Source organism: Epinephelus moara, chromosome 10 (assembly GCF_006386435.1).
Source record: "Epinephelus moara isolate mb chromosome 10, YSFRI_EMoa_1.0, whole genome shotgun sequence".
In the NCBI taxonomy this organism is placed as follows: Eukaryota; Metazoa; Chordata; class Actinopteri; order Perciformes; family Serranidae; genus Epinephelus; species Epinephelus moara.
In genome coordinates, this window is record NC_065515.1 from 37,147,742 (window position 1) to 37,162,644 (window position 14,903).

Consider the following 14,903-nt stretch of genomic DNA (forward strand, 5'->3'; position numbering starts at 1 on the left):
CAAAGCTCAGATTTTATGACTGCGCGGACTCCGCTCCGCGCACCAGTGACTGCTCAGCATGTATTTTTCAAATCGACGTGCAAGAATTGTGGGTAATGTAGTGTGTTTCACTGACATTTTTACAGGAAACTACAACGCGGAAGTGCGCTCGACTATGGAAGCCCGAATGACTGCGGACATTCCTCGCGGAGTCCGCTCCGCTTATAGTACGCCCGAGTATGTTCGGGCCTTAAGCCAGACCTTAGAGGTGGCAACTCTCACACAGTACTTATATGAGTAACTTTTAGAGCAGCCCTATGGGTTATTTTTATAGGCAGGTGTTTGTTTCTGCAGTGTTAAATGACAGCATATGTGCATGAGACAGTGAGGCCAAATTAAAATCGCATATTTCTTTATGTTTGAGCAGTTTGGTTGGTCAAAGTTGGTCAAAAAGGCTTCAACTTAAGTTAAAACATGAACTAAGTTTGAGTTAAAAAGTTAGATTTTGATCAGTAATGTATGATTACTGAGTGTGTCTGTGTGTGTTGATGTGGCATGTTACTTATAAATGAAAATATATCAAAAAACTCACTGATGTGATAAATAGCATCAAAATCTTTAATAAACAGATTTCAAGATCTAATTTCATGGTTTCATAATTTCTAGGTTCATGGTGCTGTTTGCATCCTGCACACTGGTCCTGGATCTGTTGGTTAATTGAAACCTCAAAGCAAACAGACCATTGATAACCCGCCCTTCCTCAGCCAGGCCACTCAGCTGTCTGCACTGTACACATTCCAGTCTGATTGGCTTAGCTGTTGGCCCAAAGCCCAAAGAGTGTCTGTATAAAACTCCCCATGTGCTGAAAGCCACAGTCAGAAAGCAAGAGGGTCTCTGAGACTCATCGTGGGCCGACAGGAAGACTTAATTTACTTGCACATACTGTGACTGAAAACGCTGGAAAATGTGTAAAGGATTAGCTGCATTACCCCAAACATGCCTCGAAAGGTGAGACCTGCCATCATCATCACTTTACCTTTCCTGTCACGTCTAAATGATTTTTTCCTCTGATGTGGTTTGGACACCAAAAAATAATCTTGAATATATATTTGAAACTCTTTAAAGTGATTCTTATCATACTAAAGATGAAAGCTGTAAATCAATGTTGCTTTCAGTCTCAGGTCAACAGTTTCCAGCTCAAAGAACTTTAAGGCTAAAGGTTCATCTCCATTAAGTTTTTACTGTCTGACAGATGTGTTGACCTGGAGAACAGTTTCATGTGTCATCAGGTTTTGTTTTTTGTTTTTGTTTCTTTAATGCTAACTTTAATGTTTTTTGCTTTTATTTTTTTTTTACAATGGCTTATGCAGATTGTTCAAGAGTGTGTGAGCGACACCCTCTAAACCTGTAGGGTTGAAGAAAAAACATACCAAGGTTTCCCGTGGTCTAACTCTAACTGCAGTGAATAAAACATCTTTCACCACTGGGTCAACACTGGTTTCAAAGTGTGACACTGTTCAGATTTTGATGTTTGATTTTGATTCAGATTTTTTTGTTTTTTCATAATATGTCGATTAACTTTATAACTGAATAAATTGTTTTGAGAATTTTAGGTATACATGTGCATCAGAAAAGAAGGTCTAATTAGATTTTTTTTTTTTTTTTTTTAAAACATGTATTTCACAGTAAAAATCTGTAAATCTTAAAACAACATATGCATTTTTTGTTTTAAGATAAGATATACTTTCTAGCTTTTTCTATTACTACTTTTTCTAACCCGTAACTGCTATTTTTCCCCTCATTCGTATTCGTAATTCGTATAAACATGAACTCAGCCTTTTCACAACAAGTTCTAAATTTGATGAATCATTGAACCAACATGCTCATAGATTTTATCTTAGTGTCTTGCATAAATACAGTTACACCAGAGTCATGTTGGTGAGAGGATGATGGATATCATGAAGGCTTTAGATAAACATTCTGACTCGATTATTATTTTTTGTGTCGAAGAAGTGAAAACAAAGACTTTGTCATACATGCTGTCTGTTTTTTGTCGTCCAGGGCGAAGGAGATCAAGACAAAATTGGGTGTCTTGCTCCAGAAGCCAGAAAATGCCATTGACCTCATTATCCCCTACCCCGAGAAGACCGAGAAGAAACCAGAGAAGCAGCAGAAGTGAGTCTCTTTCATTGCCTCGCTCTCAGAGACTTGAATGCCTTTGAAGGTTGAGTGTTAACCAGACAATTGACAGTAAAGAGGTCGTGCAGAGCCCACAGCAGGTACAAGAAGTGGAGATCAAAGGACAATAAACCTCTCCAGACACTGACTGGGCTCGGATGTCAGTGTGAGATGGTACAAAGCTTTAGGTACTCCCCATTTTATTTGGCATCACCTTGAAAAAGACTGAGTTAGAGATGAATTATTTATGAGATGCTGAACTACTTTGAGTTCTTGTCATAACATACATTTAAATTTTGAGTTGGTTCAGTGAAAAAAGCTGATCATTTTGATAAAAGCAGGATTTTTTTAAACCTAAAATTAATCCACAAAAGTCAGTAAGGCATCATCTGTAGCTTCATTTTTTTATTTGTATTCTGGCAATGGGTTAATTCCCTCTGCAGTCCTTGTAATACTGCTTTTTATTTTTCTCCCACCACTGCAGTTCAGATTGATTATTTGCAATTGTCCCTACATCTTATTTTCTCTTTTAATGATGACACTGTAAAAGCATTTGCTGTCATCTGTGTACATGGTTTTTATCTCTTTGTTGGACTCAATTCAAAATCACATTTTATCCCCACACGGTTAAGCTGGAATACAGTCTTGGTCATTAAGCATTTGCTTGAGATCATATGAAAAAGCCCGTACAATAAGGGATGGATGACAGTTCTGCTTTTTTAATCAGACACCTGCTGGGTGAACACATCACTCACCAGCCTGTCGTTGGTTGGCTAATTTGCAACCCCGGAAAAACATCTCCGCTGCTTTGGAAACTTTGTCCCAAAGAGAGAGAGAGAGAGAGAGAGAGAGAGAGAGAGAGAGAGAAGCCGTGCAGTTTCAGCATCACAACTTCTCCTTAAAACTGTTCAGATTTTCAGCACAGAGTCTAAATGCACACTTTGATTGGTCTGGTTCATACACCAGACACCATCTATTCTCAGTGGATGTTTTCCAGGCTTACATCTTGCAGCAGAAACTGAGATCAAAGGATTCTGTCTGGTTTGGGAGACTGGAAACACACGTCTAATGTGTATTTATAGCTTATTGTTTTCACTCAGTAGAGTTTAAGTATAGTAAATCATGTTTGCTATCAATTAAAAAGTGCTGTATATTATATGTATGTTATATTTGTTATCTGTTGGGGATGCAGACTGAACTGAGGTATTTTGTGTGCAGGCCCACTCCTGAGGAGGCTGCTCAGTGGCGTGAAAGTCTGGACCGAGTTCTGAACAACGGCTGTAAGTCTATCTTCTCTTATTCTCTCTTTTCCTCACTCTCTCTTTCACACACACACACACACACACACACACACACACACACATATTTGTGTCACCCACCCCAGCAGGCTACCAACATTGTTAGACACTGAGATTTAGTTGAGTTTTGGTTGTGATGTCAGGTAACCAAAATTCAGTGTCAGGACGTACAATGCTAATTTGACAAAGAATACTGACGACAGAAGATGTTCATTTTTTTCTTGTTTCAAGTTTTGTTACGTAACCAAAATCCAACATCTTCCAAACACCTCATGCCAACGTCACCTCGATGTGGATTAACACCATTCAGTTGTGAAGTATGGAGAACAAAGCCTAACGTCTGCAAAACATTCTAACGTTAACATCCACATAACATGAAATTCCGATGTCCTTAGACATTTAAAATACCAGCTACCCAATTTTCATTCCAACCAAAATTCAATATCTGTCAAAAGTAGGTGTTAGGCCCAACATTTAGTGATATACCTTGTGGGGTAACAACCTTTTGTTCCAATATGGGATCTGTGATTTTTGTCCCCACAACACGATCGATACAGGTACAGGCTATTTGCTGGATTTTAATTGTATCTCACAGACGAGATGTGATGAACTGCCACCCAGGAGTTGTAAGGTTCCACACTGGATGTATTTTGTCCATCATTTGATGTGACTGATGAAAATCTAACACCTTGTTTTTGTAAAACAATATTAAATAACTTTCTTTACATTTTAATTAAACCTAGTGATTATTTCCCAAGTGATTTTACCTAAGTGATTACCTCAAAGAAATCACAGCTCTAATGTTGCTTGTTCTCATGTAGCTTGGTACCGAGCTTGTATCTTGCAGATCGTGCTGTTCTTCCAATAATGATGCCGCTTATGCACACCAGTTTTTTCCACACAGCTGATTGATGCTCAACAAAAAACCCTCCTTGTTAAAAACCCAAAAATAGAACATTTTTCACATTAGGGTGGCCTATTACTCGCTGTTCTGCACAGTCTCTGCTGTCTTGTTGATATCCTCACAACCAGACACTGAGTGCATCATTTTGTCATCCTGTCCAAAGCTGCAGTCTTCATTATGTAACAACTGGCACTTTGGTTTAACTTCAACCATTCCCAAAGGAGAAAACATGCCTCCTCTGAGGTCTGGTGTCTGTCTAGACTGTTTAAACAGGTAGAGCACACCTAGCAGGGCTTGGTTTCCATAACAGCAATATAGCTTGTGTGCTTGTTATATTTTTTGTATTGTGTGTTAGATGTGCGGGTGACCATTTGTTTGTTTAATTGAATGATGAAGATAATGATGATGTGGTTTTTATTATTGTCTCATGGATGTTAATTTACTCTGCAGCCTGCACTCCGCATGGGTTTACGAGACAACACAAACAGCACAAATTGAAAAGTCCAAAATTAACAATACTGATTAACAGTACTTACATAATCATATTTTCAAAGCTTAAAATCGCCATCAAAATCCATGAAGTACAAATTAATTATAAGCAACTCATATAAAACGTACACCTAAAGAAGGTATTTCATAGAGTGCATTTGCAGCTTAGCTCAACTTTAATCAACACCTACTTTGGAGTTGGACAGTTGCAACATACATGAAAAAGTAATCCAGGACCACCTTTCTCCTAAAATTTTACATAATCATAAAATGCTGGAGATATGGTTACATTTAAAACGCTTGAACTGTCGGTGTAAACTGAACAACATGTAAGAAAAACACTTTAACAACCAGCATAAATACCAGAGAGCAGCTACCGGCTCCAATGTTTACTTCACAAGGAGCACAGAAAGACTGATGATTAACTCTCATGGTTAATGGTATTCAGTGGTACGTGTAAACTCTCCTGCTAATAAGTGACTCAAGTTGCCCCTGTGCATCAAAATGAATCCACGTACAGATGTAACTGACCGGCTGCTACATGTGGAAGGAGAAACCTTTCCTCTGTAGAGCTCAGTGGGCGGTAAAAGAGCTTTCTAAGTGGCTCCTTCAGCACAGTCGAGGGCAGAAAGATGTATGTCCTCCCTGTGTTTGCATGCCTGCCTGAATGTGTTTGCATCTGCGTGTGTATCTGTCCATGGAGGTTATTGTGTGTGTTATGGTAATATCTCCTGGGAGAAGTCTAAATGATTTCACCAGAGTAGATTTATTGCACGGTTGCTGCAAACTGCTGTGCCGTGATTATTTATCTGCATGAGATTTTACATTAACATTATTTTTTATAGCTTCTCTCTTGTTAATTCCCATGGGTTTCTCTGAGTTATTTCCTCTCAGATGTAGAACAAACCCCCCTCCTTCACCTTAAAGTGAAAAATTGCATAATGCAACGTATATTACGCAATAGGAAATACATAATATATGGCTGCGCTCTGATTAAAATAACAACATTGCACTTGTAGAAAAATTAATCTAATTGTCAAGTTGTCTGTGCAGTTTTTAATTACAAGAATATTTCAGTGTTTCATTGTTTGAAATATCACCCAGCTTGCTCAAGCTACAAGGGTCAGTGAAGTTAATTAAAACTGAAACTAAGTTAATGTGGCAGAATTCTGCTGACATGGCAGTAATATATTATTAAATCATTAATGCATGACAAACAATAAACCTGAGGCTTCATTTCCTGCTGGTTTTTACAACTCTGATACACTACAGCTTGTCATCAGTGCCTGGGCGTGTTTGCTTCTCCTTTTGTATATCCATGTACTGGAGGTCTTTCAAAGAAAAAAAAGGGCTGCAGCTTGATTGCGACTGTGTTCTATTTTGAACCAAACTAGCCATTTAGATTGCAGATAAAAGCCTGAGGCCGAAGCAGAGAGCTTATCATCTGCAGCACATGCTCGTTCAGACAATGGGACCTTTCTCAGGCATTGTGTTGAACTACAATGGTCTTCACTTAAATGACTGGTTGTTTTATCAAGTCTTATTTTGGATCTTTATCTTGGAATACCACCGTGCTTTTACATTTGTCCAAAACATCCAAGTTTTGTTTGTATTTTGGTATTTTGCAAACTTTTTTAGATTTAAAAAAAGGTAGTTTTAATAATTTTTACAAAGCCAAAATATTATATAATAATTACTTGTTAAGTTTTAAAGTTTCTATAAAGTTTCTGCATGTTTTCACTTCCTGTATGTTGCATAACACATCCAGTTTTTCCTGATCAGTGCTTTGAAAGAAAGTTTTTCAAATGCTGAAAACTTTCCAACTTAAAAACAAATTTAAGATTCATTTTAAAAAAAAGAGAGAAAAAAATGAAAATAGAGAAATTAATATAAACCAGGGGTCACATCAGCTTCAGTACAGCAATCCGTGACTTAAAGTGAATGTGGGCCAGGATGGTAAAGTGGGTGGGCCAATGGTCCCTTCCCTACTTCCTGCCCCCGTACTTCCCGTCCCCATGTTTGGACCACACCCATCTCCAAACTCGGCCTTCATTGTTATTTCAACTTCAAGCCTGTAAAATTTTACGACTACATCTTACACGGTTGTCACGCTACTGTGGTGACAAAATCTGTCCACAGAAAGACAGACAAATGAACACCTAGTAAAGTACTAAAAACCACTTCTGTGGTAGTTCCCGCTAGAATAGGTGACTCTGGGACCACATTTAGCTGTGATGATTCACACACACACGCACACACACACACACACACACACACACACACACAGACTCATGAGGTGAAAACTAGTCACAACATCGCAGCTGGTAAAAATGTCAGATGGACAATACACATTCCTTTACATCACACTTTCCTCAATAAAAATACCAAACCTCTGTGATATATGCCACAACTTTAAGTTCAGTTGTGTTTCCCTTTCATTTTCCACTACTTCACTTGTGCAAATGATATAATAAAAAGCCTTTATGGGATCTGTGACATTGCTGGTTTAATCTATATGTTAACTTAATTGCTTTTTGGGTTTAGGTGTCCGCTATGTAAATGTTCTGTAATGGCTTTCTTTAAACATGAAAGCATCATTATGGAGGAGCCACGGTGCTCATGTTATTACAGGTGTGACTGAAGAAGAGTGATCTCAGTTCAAGAGCTGCATCACTGATAGGTTTGAAAACGTATTTTGTAATTTTCACAGATTCAGTCACAGACACTTTCAGTCTTTTCATGAGATATACAGAAGCCTTTAACAGCCATAGATTCAAACATTTGATTTTCTCCTTTCTCCCTAATAACTATCTAGCACATCTTCTGACTAGCAGATTATAAAATAAAGTTTCTCATCAAATCCATATCTTATTAGATAGAAAATAGACTGCTGCTGCCCATATAATACAGGCTAACAGTGTCCCAGCAGAAATTAAAAAAAGAAAAAAGACAAAGCATCATGATGTGATTTACGTTTAATTCCTTCTTGCCTCTGAGCTGAATGTAAAGCATTTTTCTAAAGCAGTTGGTGTTGATTCATGATGAGGGAGGCAGATGGTGTTAAGATTATTGTGGTTTTCTGAGTCATCAAAACGTGGATGAAAAAGTCTTTTTGTGGATTTAATTTAAGAATTGATCCATCGACTGAGATTTGGGATCAAATTTGTATTTAATCTCTGTATCATTCAACTGAGCCATGTTTGAAGTGCTACAGAAATAATATGCTTTAGTTAACCTGTCATTGTGACCTTAATGGTAAAGTGTCTCAAAGGCTTACCCAGAATTGCCAGCATATTCCCTTTAAAATGCATGCATGAAGAAGGGGTTTACATAATCACTTGTTCTATATTCCATTATGTAACCTGCCAATACATCTCTCATTTTGTAACACCTCTACCCTCCTCTCTCCATCAGATGGTCTGGTTGCTTTCCGCAGCTTTCTGCAGTCTGAGTTCAGTGATGAGAATATTGAGTTCTGGATGAGCTGTGAGGACTTCAAGAAGACCAAGAACCCCGTGAAGATGGCCACCAAAGCCAAGAAGATCTATGAGGACTTCATCCAGTCTGAGGGACCAAGAGAGGTCAGAAACTCCTGTGACTTCCCCCTTTTTATGAGCTTAACACCACATGGAATAGAAGGAGATTATCCTCAACACATGTGCACAACCAACACATACAGTAGTTGTTAACAATCTTATTCTTCAAAGATGATATAGTACAAAGACACATTCAGACCGCTCATGTAGAGGTCCACATGCTAACAGCTAAATCTACATTCCCTGGAGGAGGCTCTCAGTATGTTGACAATGCAATGAAGCAGGGATTCTCTCAGCAGAGTGCTGAGTAAAATTTCTTTTTTCTCATAACATATCACTGCTTAACAGCTAACAGGGTATTTAAAATAAAAGAAAATTGAAATGACGGTGTGTGTAAAACAGCTTGCATAAAGTGAGAGTCTTTATCTGATCATGACAATGTGTGAAGCAGAAGTCCAGGCTTGCTCGAGTGTAAACATATGAGGTTACAGACAGAGAATGTGCTAAGATTGAATTGCGACTGAGAATGAACAGCACATGCACGAGCACACACTCTAGTAATAAACACACACATCTGGAACATTAACTGTATTTATCTCGGGCTAGAGACTTGACTCCTTTATATTTTAGAGGGAAATATTGTTAAATTCAAGGAGTACTATACAACATTCAGAACATTAACATAGCAGCAAACCACTATTTGCTATGTAGAGATATAATGGGGTGATAAGGTCCTGAGCAGAGACTGAAGTCATACTACCTGAACAGGTTCTCATCCCAACTCGTCAAATACTGCTGCTTTGTCAGCAGTATTTGACTATTGTGCCAGTTTTGGACGCTCAGGGACAGCATGTCAGTTTACACTTGTTACATGCATTGTGTGTTGTCAAAATATATTTCCGTTTCACAAGAAATGTACAGTTTCTGCTTGTTAAATGGCTACTTTTTTATTTTCCAAAATAAACTAACAACTTTGGAAAAACGCTTTGATTAGGTTTACTTCCTTAAATTTAAGCTACAAAAGTCCATGAGGTTTAGGTTTACCTGTCCACCTCCCTTCCCACCCGACCTATGCAGACTTTCATGCTCTCTACAATTTTTGCCCGTTGCATCGTCAACAGCAGCCATTGTCTGGTGTGTATCATAGCGCTGCAAAGGGTGCCTCAGTATGTCAGTGTCTGACTCCGAGATCCACTGACAAAGCGACGTTATTTAATCAGTCGCGAGTAAGAACAGGCCGACCTACCATCACCTGTGTGATGTAAGCCAAGCTTCTCTGTCGGTTGCTGCACTAGCCAGTCTGGCTGCCTGTGATGGTATTAGGATGGCAGCAGGTTAACATTCTTATCTCTTTCAGGGCTGTTGCCATTGTTAGCACTCTTCATGATGTTCTTGGCACTATTATCTGTTAGCACCATTAGCTACTAGCAGCCAGCTCAACAACCTCCACACTGAAAGCCATGTGCAGACAACTTCTGAATCATGGATATGCTCTGAATGTTGTATAGAGCTTCTTTAAAGGAAGTTTTTAGCATGTTCAGAAAAGGCATACATTTGCTTTAGTGCTGAGTGTTACAATCAGTCTCCGACTGTTTTATGTTGTAAAGCAGTTGTTGTAAACATCACGTCCTCGGAAGGTCTTTTCCTTGGAATCATCTTACGGCAGACGGGACTTGATTTGGTTTATGTTTGCCTTTCATTTGGAATAAACACAACAAGTGGCTAGTTGAGATAAAGAGCACCCAGGGTCTTGCCTACACTGGCATCTTTCTCTTCACCTCCCTGAGTCATCTCTTGCAGACTTACTGTGACATTTTTTTTCATATTTACCATCAACACTTGCTGTTTTTCTTCATCTTCCTCATCTGCACTTTATTTCAACAGCATGTACTTTTGTCCTTTCACCACAGGTGAACATTGACCACTTCACCAAGGATGTGACCCTGAGGAACCTCGTGGATCTGTCCCCCGCCACCTTTGACCTGGCCCAGAAGAGGATCTACGCCCTGATGGAGAAAGACTCCTTCGCGCGTTTCCTCCGGTCTGTGCAGTACCAGGAGCTCCTGGTCAACTAAGCAAGATGAAGAGTCTGAGGAGCTGGGTGGGGGGGGTGGGGAAGTTTCAAACAGCAGTAAGTTATCATGACAACAAAAGGAAACAGCTTATCATTTTTTTAATTAAATATTTCTAATAAACTACCATTGTGTAAGACAGCTTGAGAACCGAAGACCTTTATTTTTCAAAATATCCACAACATGAAGGGCAAAATGAAATTATATTTCCGAATGCTGATACTTCTAATGTAACTAAAGGGAAAGACTGCCTTTTGAAATAACCCTACCTCCCCATCCAACACACACATACATGTTCTTGTACTTCTGTACTAGTGAGGACCTTCCATTGACAACTATCATTCTCAATCCTCTTAAAGAAGTGAGGGTCTCCCAGAATTGCCTCACTTATCAAAAATGGCCTAAAAAATCTGATTGGTTCTCACACAAAGGAAGAAGTACAGGAACAAAGGTAGAGAGAGAGAGTCAAGATCCAACAAAACAGGACAGATACCAATGTGTTTCTGTGAAGAACAACTCAATCTTTTAAGCTTGGCCACAAAGTTTGTTCTTCAAAATTTGGATGCAAATACAAAGTATGAGATTATTCCTTGAAAACTTTATCAGACTTTCACATGTGCACCAAGGCACAGGTGTTGCTTTCCCAGACCTGTCAAGTCAGTACTCCAAGGACAACTTTTTAGACTAAGAGCCTTAATGCAGGGCCGTTCCTGGTCTGGTGCCTTAGGCCAGAAATCCACTGACAATTATATTCATGATTAACTTAAATCAACTTCTGGTTTATATCATGTCATTAACACCTTGGGTGGCTGCCTGGTTTGCCTATGCCTAAAAACGACCATGCCTTAATGTGAAATTAATAAGATGTTGGATTTTTCAATAGAAAGCAAATTTATCTAGGGGTCACATTGGAAACTAAACCAAAGCTAACCAATAAAATATTCCTAAATGAAAACCAGTTTGCATTTTCATAAAAACAAAAATACCCATTTACCTTAAATGTACAAAAATGTTCCCAGTTTGACCCCCCCTCCCTTGCCCCAGACTTGCTAGTCTAATTTAGAAGGAGGTCAGAGGGACTTTTAAGTACTTTGTGGTTTTCCCAGGAAGACTTAAAGATATTATTACACCATTCTGAGTGCCTGGAAAAGGATATGACTCACAACATTTTCTTTCTCTAGGAAAAAATGATTGGGAAACTCTTAAAAGAAATAACAGTTACACAGGTGGCTGCTCTAAATCAATCAATAATTGAATAATTTCCAGCAACGACCAAATATTTTGTCAATTAATTAAAAGAACCTGTAACATAGTTGACCATCTTCTGCTATCAATGCATTAGAAATGATTATCACACAACTCTCTTTTTGTCTCTTCCACTTTCTCACACTCACACAGACAGTAATTTTGGATTTTCACCAAACTCCCCTTTTGGTTGCGATGCATCCTGGGAGAGCCATTCTTGAGAACAGTGCTGGCTAGTTGGCTCAGTGGTCAAGCTCCTTGGCTACCACTAAACTGCATGTTGCTAAGATGGGAAAATCAAGTGGGAGGGAATCTTAAAAAAAGAAGTGAACAGAGCAGTGGTTTTAACAGAGAAAGGTCTTTTTTCCCATGTAATAATACCAAAGTTGTATGTATGCATGCCGAGTCACTAAAAAGGTCCAGACCTGGTTTTAGTGGTTATAGTGAAAAACACGGGAGACAGGACTTGCAGGTTTGCAGCACTAAACAATGCCAATACTGGTTATTGAGAATCATTTTATTGTGGTCTTTGAATTATAAGCCAAAGTTTAAAGTCATAAAGGAAATTTAAGAAAGCAGAGGCATTGCAATCAGACAAGCACACACAAAGTAGTCACATGTACTTTTCACTTTAAATGCACGTGTTATTTTCCAGATAAACAGTTTCAACCACGAGTTATTATTCACCACATGCTGTAACAAACACTGGTATTCACATAACTTACACTAAGCTGAGACAGAGATGGAGGTGATGGTGGATTTGGTGTTGGTGTGTAATGTTAAAGTGTCCTAAATGTATACCTTTAGTTGAATGTAGTAATCATAAAGTGTGATTATATACTATATACCCTTTGATGCTTTTTATATTAAACAAAAGCATATGTCTTAATCAACACATGAATATTGTTATCTAGATATTCAGCATTTTATAAGTCCTTATTGTTACCCTACAATCCAACTGTTACACACTAAAACAAAATGAAAAACTATATTCAGAAAAGAGATATTTTCTCACATTTCAACTTAACTGAATTGTTGAAGGTACTTCTTAAAAGGGGCATTGAAATTACCAACAAATATTAAAAAAAAAAAAAAAAAGAGAGAGAGAGAGATTTATTTCCATTTTAAACAGCATTGACAAGGGTCTATTGTGGCACAGATTAGCCAGTCTGGTGTCATAACCTTAAATGTAAAACAAGTCAATGATCAGAAAAATCAATAAGGGCTTTAACAGTGCTGAGTATGCATTATTTGATGTAGCCTTGCATGTACGATGAGTCAATCACATAAAAATATATATGCATAAAATTCCTGTAGATGTATTTATTTTTACGTGTAAATATCAACGATTTACAACCAACTGTGTCTAAGTTATTCTTAAATACAACAATGGAATCCATGATTTTTTGAACGGAGAGCTGGCGAGGACTCTTCACAGAATCTTTTCACTGTTATAAAAGAAAAGAAGAAACACCTGACTTTCAATTGTCACTTTGTTTTTTTTCATCAGCGACCTATTTTCAACATGTGGGTACATAGGAAGCACCTCATGATTGACTCTTTAAGACTGTAATGAAAAACTAAGACATACTAAGAAAATGCATACCAATGTAGACGCTACAAAATCTAATCAGTTAATACTGAAAAATGTTAAAGGGGCCCCGTGGAGTTTTCTTGTAAACAGATGTTTTGTTTACATTCAGTGGTACTCACCAAAACACATCATGTGTATCCGTGACTAACAAACAAGCTCAGTGCATTTCCTACCTCATAGAACATTTGCATTTTAAGTATTTCAAATCCTGCATTATTTACACCCTTGTTTACTCACTAGCAGTCTCCTTCTTCCTTGCTTTTGCTGGTGCATTGCGGCATATCTTTGTATGATATCACCACCTGTTAATCAGTATAACAGCGTGACACCATTGGTGGGACTGTGTGTTGCATTGCATACATACTTCTGAACATGTACAAGATACGTAGTACAGGGATCCACCCATAGAAAATAGCTTCATAGAACTGCTAGAAGTCTAAAACTCTCCAGGTAACCTTTAAATTTTTATTTTTTAAGTTATCTAGTTCATGGTTAAATACATACAAAACTACTGGCATACCCATCAGCCACAAACACATTCAGTTGTAGAAAAAGATCATGGTTTAGGTTAAAACGATGTTGACTTTTGGTTTCACATGGGACACAAACAGCCGTCTCCTGGGCAAAAGTCCTGTGTTTTTGTTGCAGCCTCAACTGCACCTTGCTTTGTGCTAATTAGTTTGAGTGTAATGATAAACAGCTCGCACACCACAGGGGTCCAATGCTGAAGTTTAATGAAGTGACGTTTCGAGCGTGATGCTCTTCATCAGACTACCAAGACAGAGGGTGCCGCGATACAATGATGTGTTCAAGGAAAGGAGAAAGAAAACAGGTAACATAACAACTTAAAGAGAAAATGTACCTTGTTTCATAATATCATAGGGCACCACAATGTACATGTACTTAATATGGAAAATAAAGAAAGGACAAAGGTTCGTAGGTGTGCGCATGCACACACACATGCCTCACAATCAATGTAAATACTCGTAAGCGTCTACACACAAATAAACGGACCCACAGACACCATGACAGTGTCCGTGAACATATCCTATAAATAAATAGAGATATGTACAAAAATGCATAAAGACCATCAGTCTAAAGATATATATATATATATATATATATATATACACAACAAAACACATACAGTGTTGGATGAACAACATGGGGTAGAGTGTCCGACACTGCATCAGGCCAATAAGCCGTCATAAAGGACAGAACAATCCGCTCTTACTAACATGTTCTTGAGATTAGGAGGTCTTTTAAAGACAATGCGGGGTGGGTTGTCCATGAGCCCTCTCAGAGCTGGGTCAGTGCTACCACATGCCAGTGTTTGTTGATGATAGAAGACATATCTTTTGCCAGAGGGGAATATTGAATGGAACAAGTGATTCCGATTATTAACATTTTTTGTTCTGGTTGTGTACAGGCACTGTACAGGCACACAAAACAAGCAGAGGCTTGCAGAGGCTTCGATACCCTCTTTGTAAAAACCTGTGTTCAAGTTCCATCTTTTGTTTGTCAAAGTCAGTATCTGAGCTGCATATACGGCGTATGCGGTTCAGTTGGGCCACAGGAAGGCTCCTTTTCAGATGGGTGGGGTGATAC

The 14,903-nt window shown here is 38.4% G+C and overlaps 1 protein-coding gene across 1 annotated transcript; it reads left to right on the forward strand.

The window, feature by feature from the left end:
• The first annotated feature begins 847 nt into the window (after nt 1–847).
• Nucleotides 848–13,179, forward strand: rgs5a (regulator of G protein signaling 5a). Its single transcript, XM_050054246.1, has 5 exons — nt 848–987; nt 2,041–2,154; nt 3,376–3,437; nt 8,263–8,429; nt 10,295–13,179. Exons 1-5 carry the CDS (start codon nt 944–946, stop codon nt 10,457–10,459), a joined length of 552 nt encoding a protein of 183 aa, XP_049910203.1. The 5' UTR covers nt 848–943; the 3' UTR covers nt 10,460–13,179.
• Nucleotides 13,180–14,903: the final 1,724 nt, after the last annotated feature.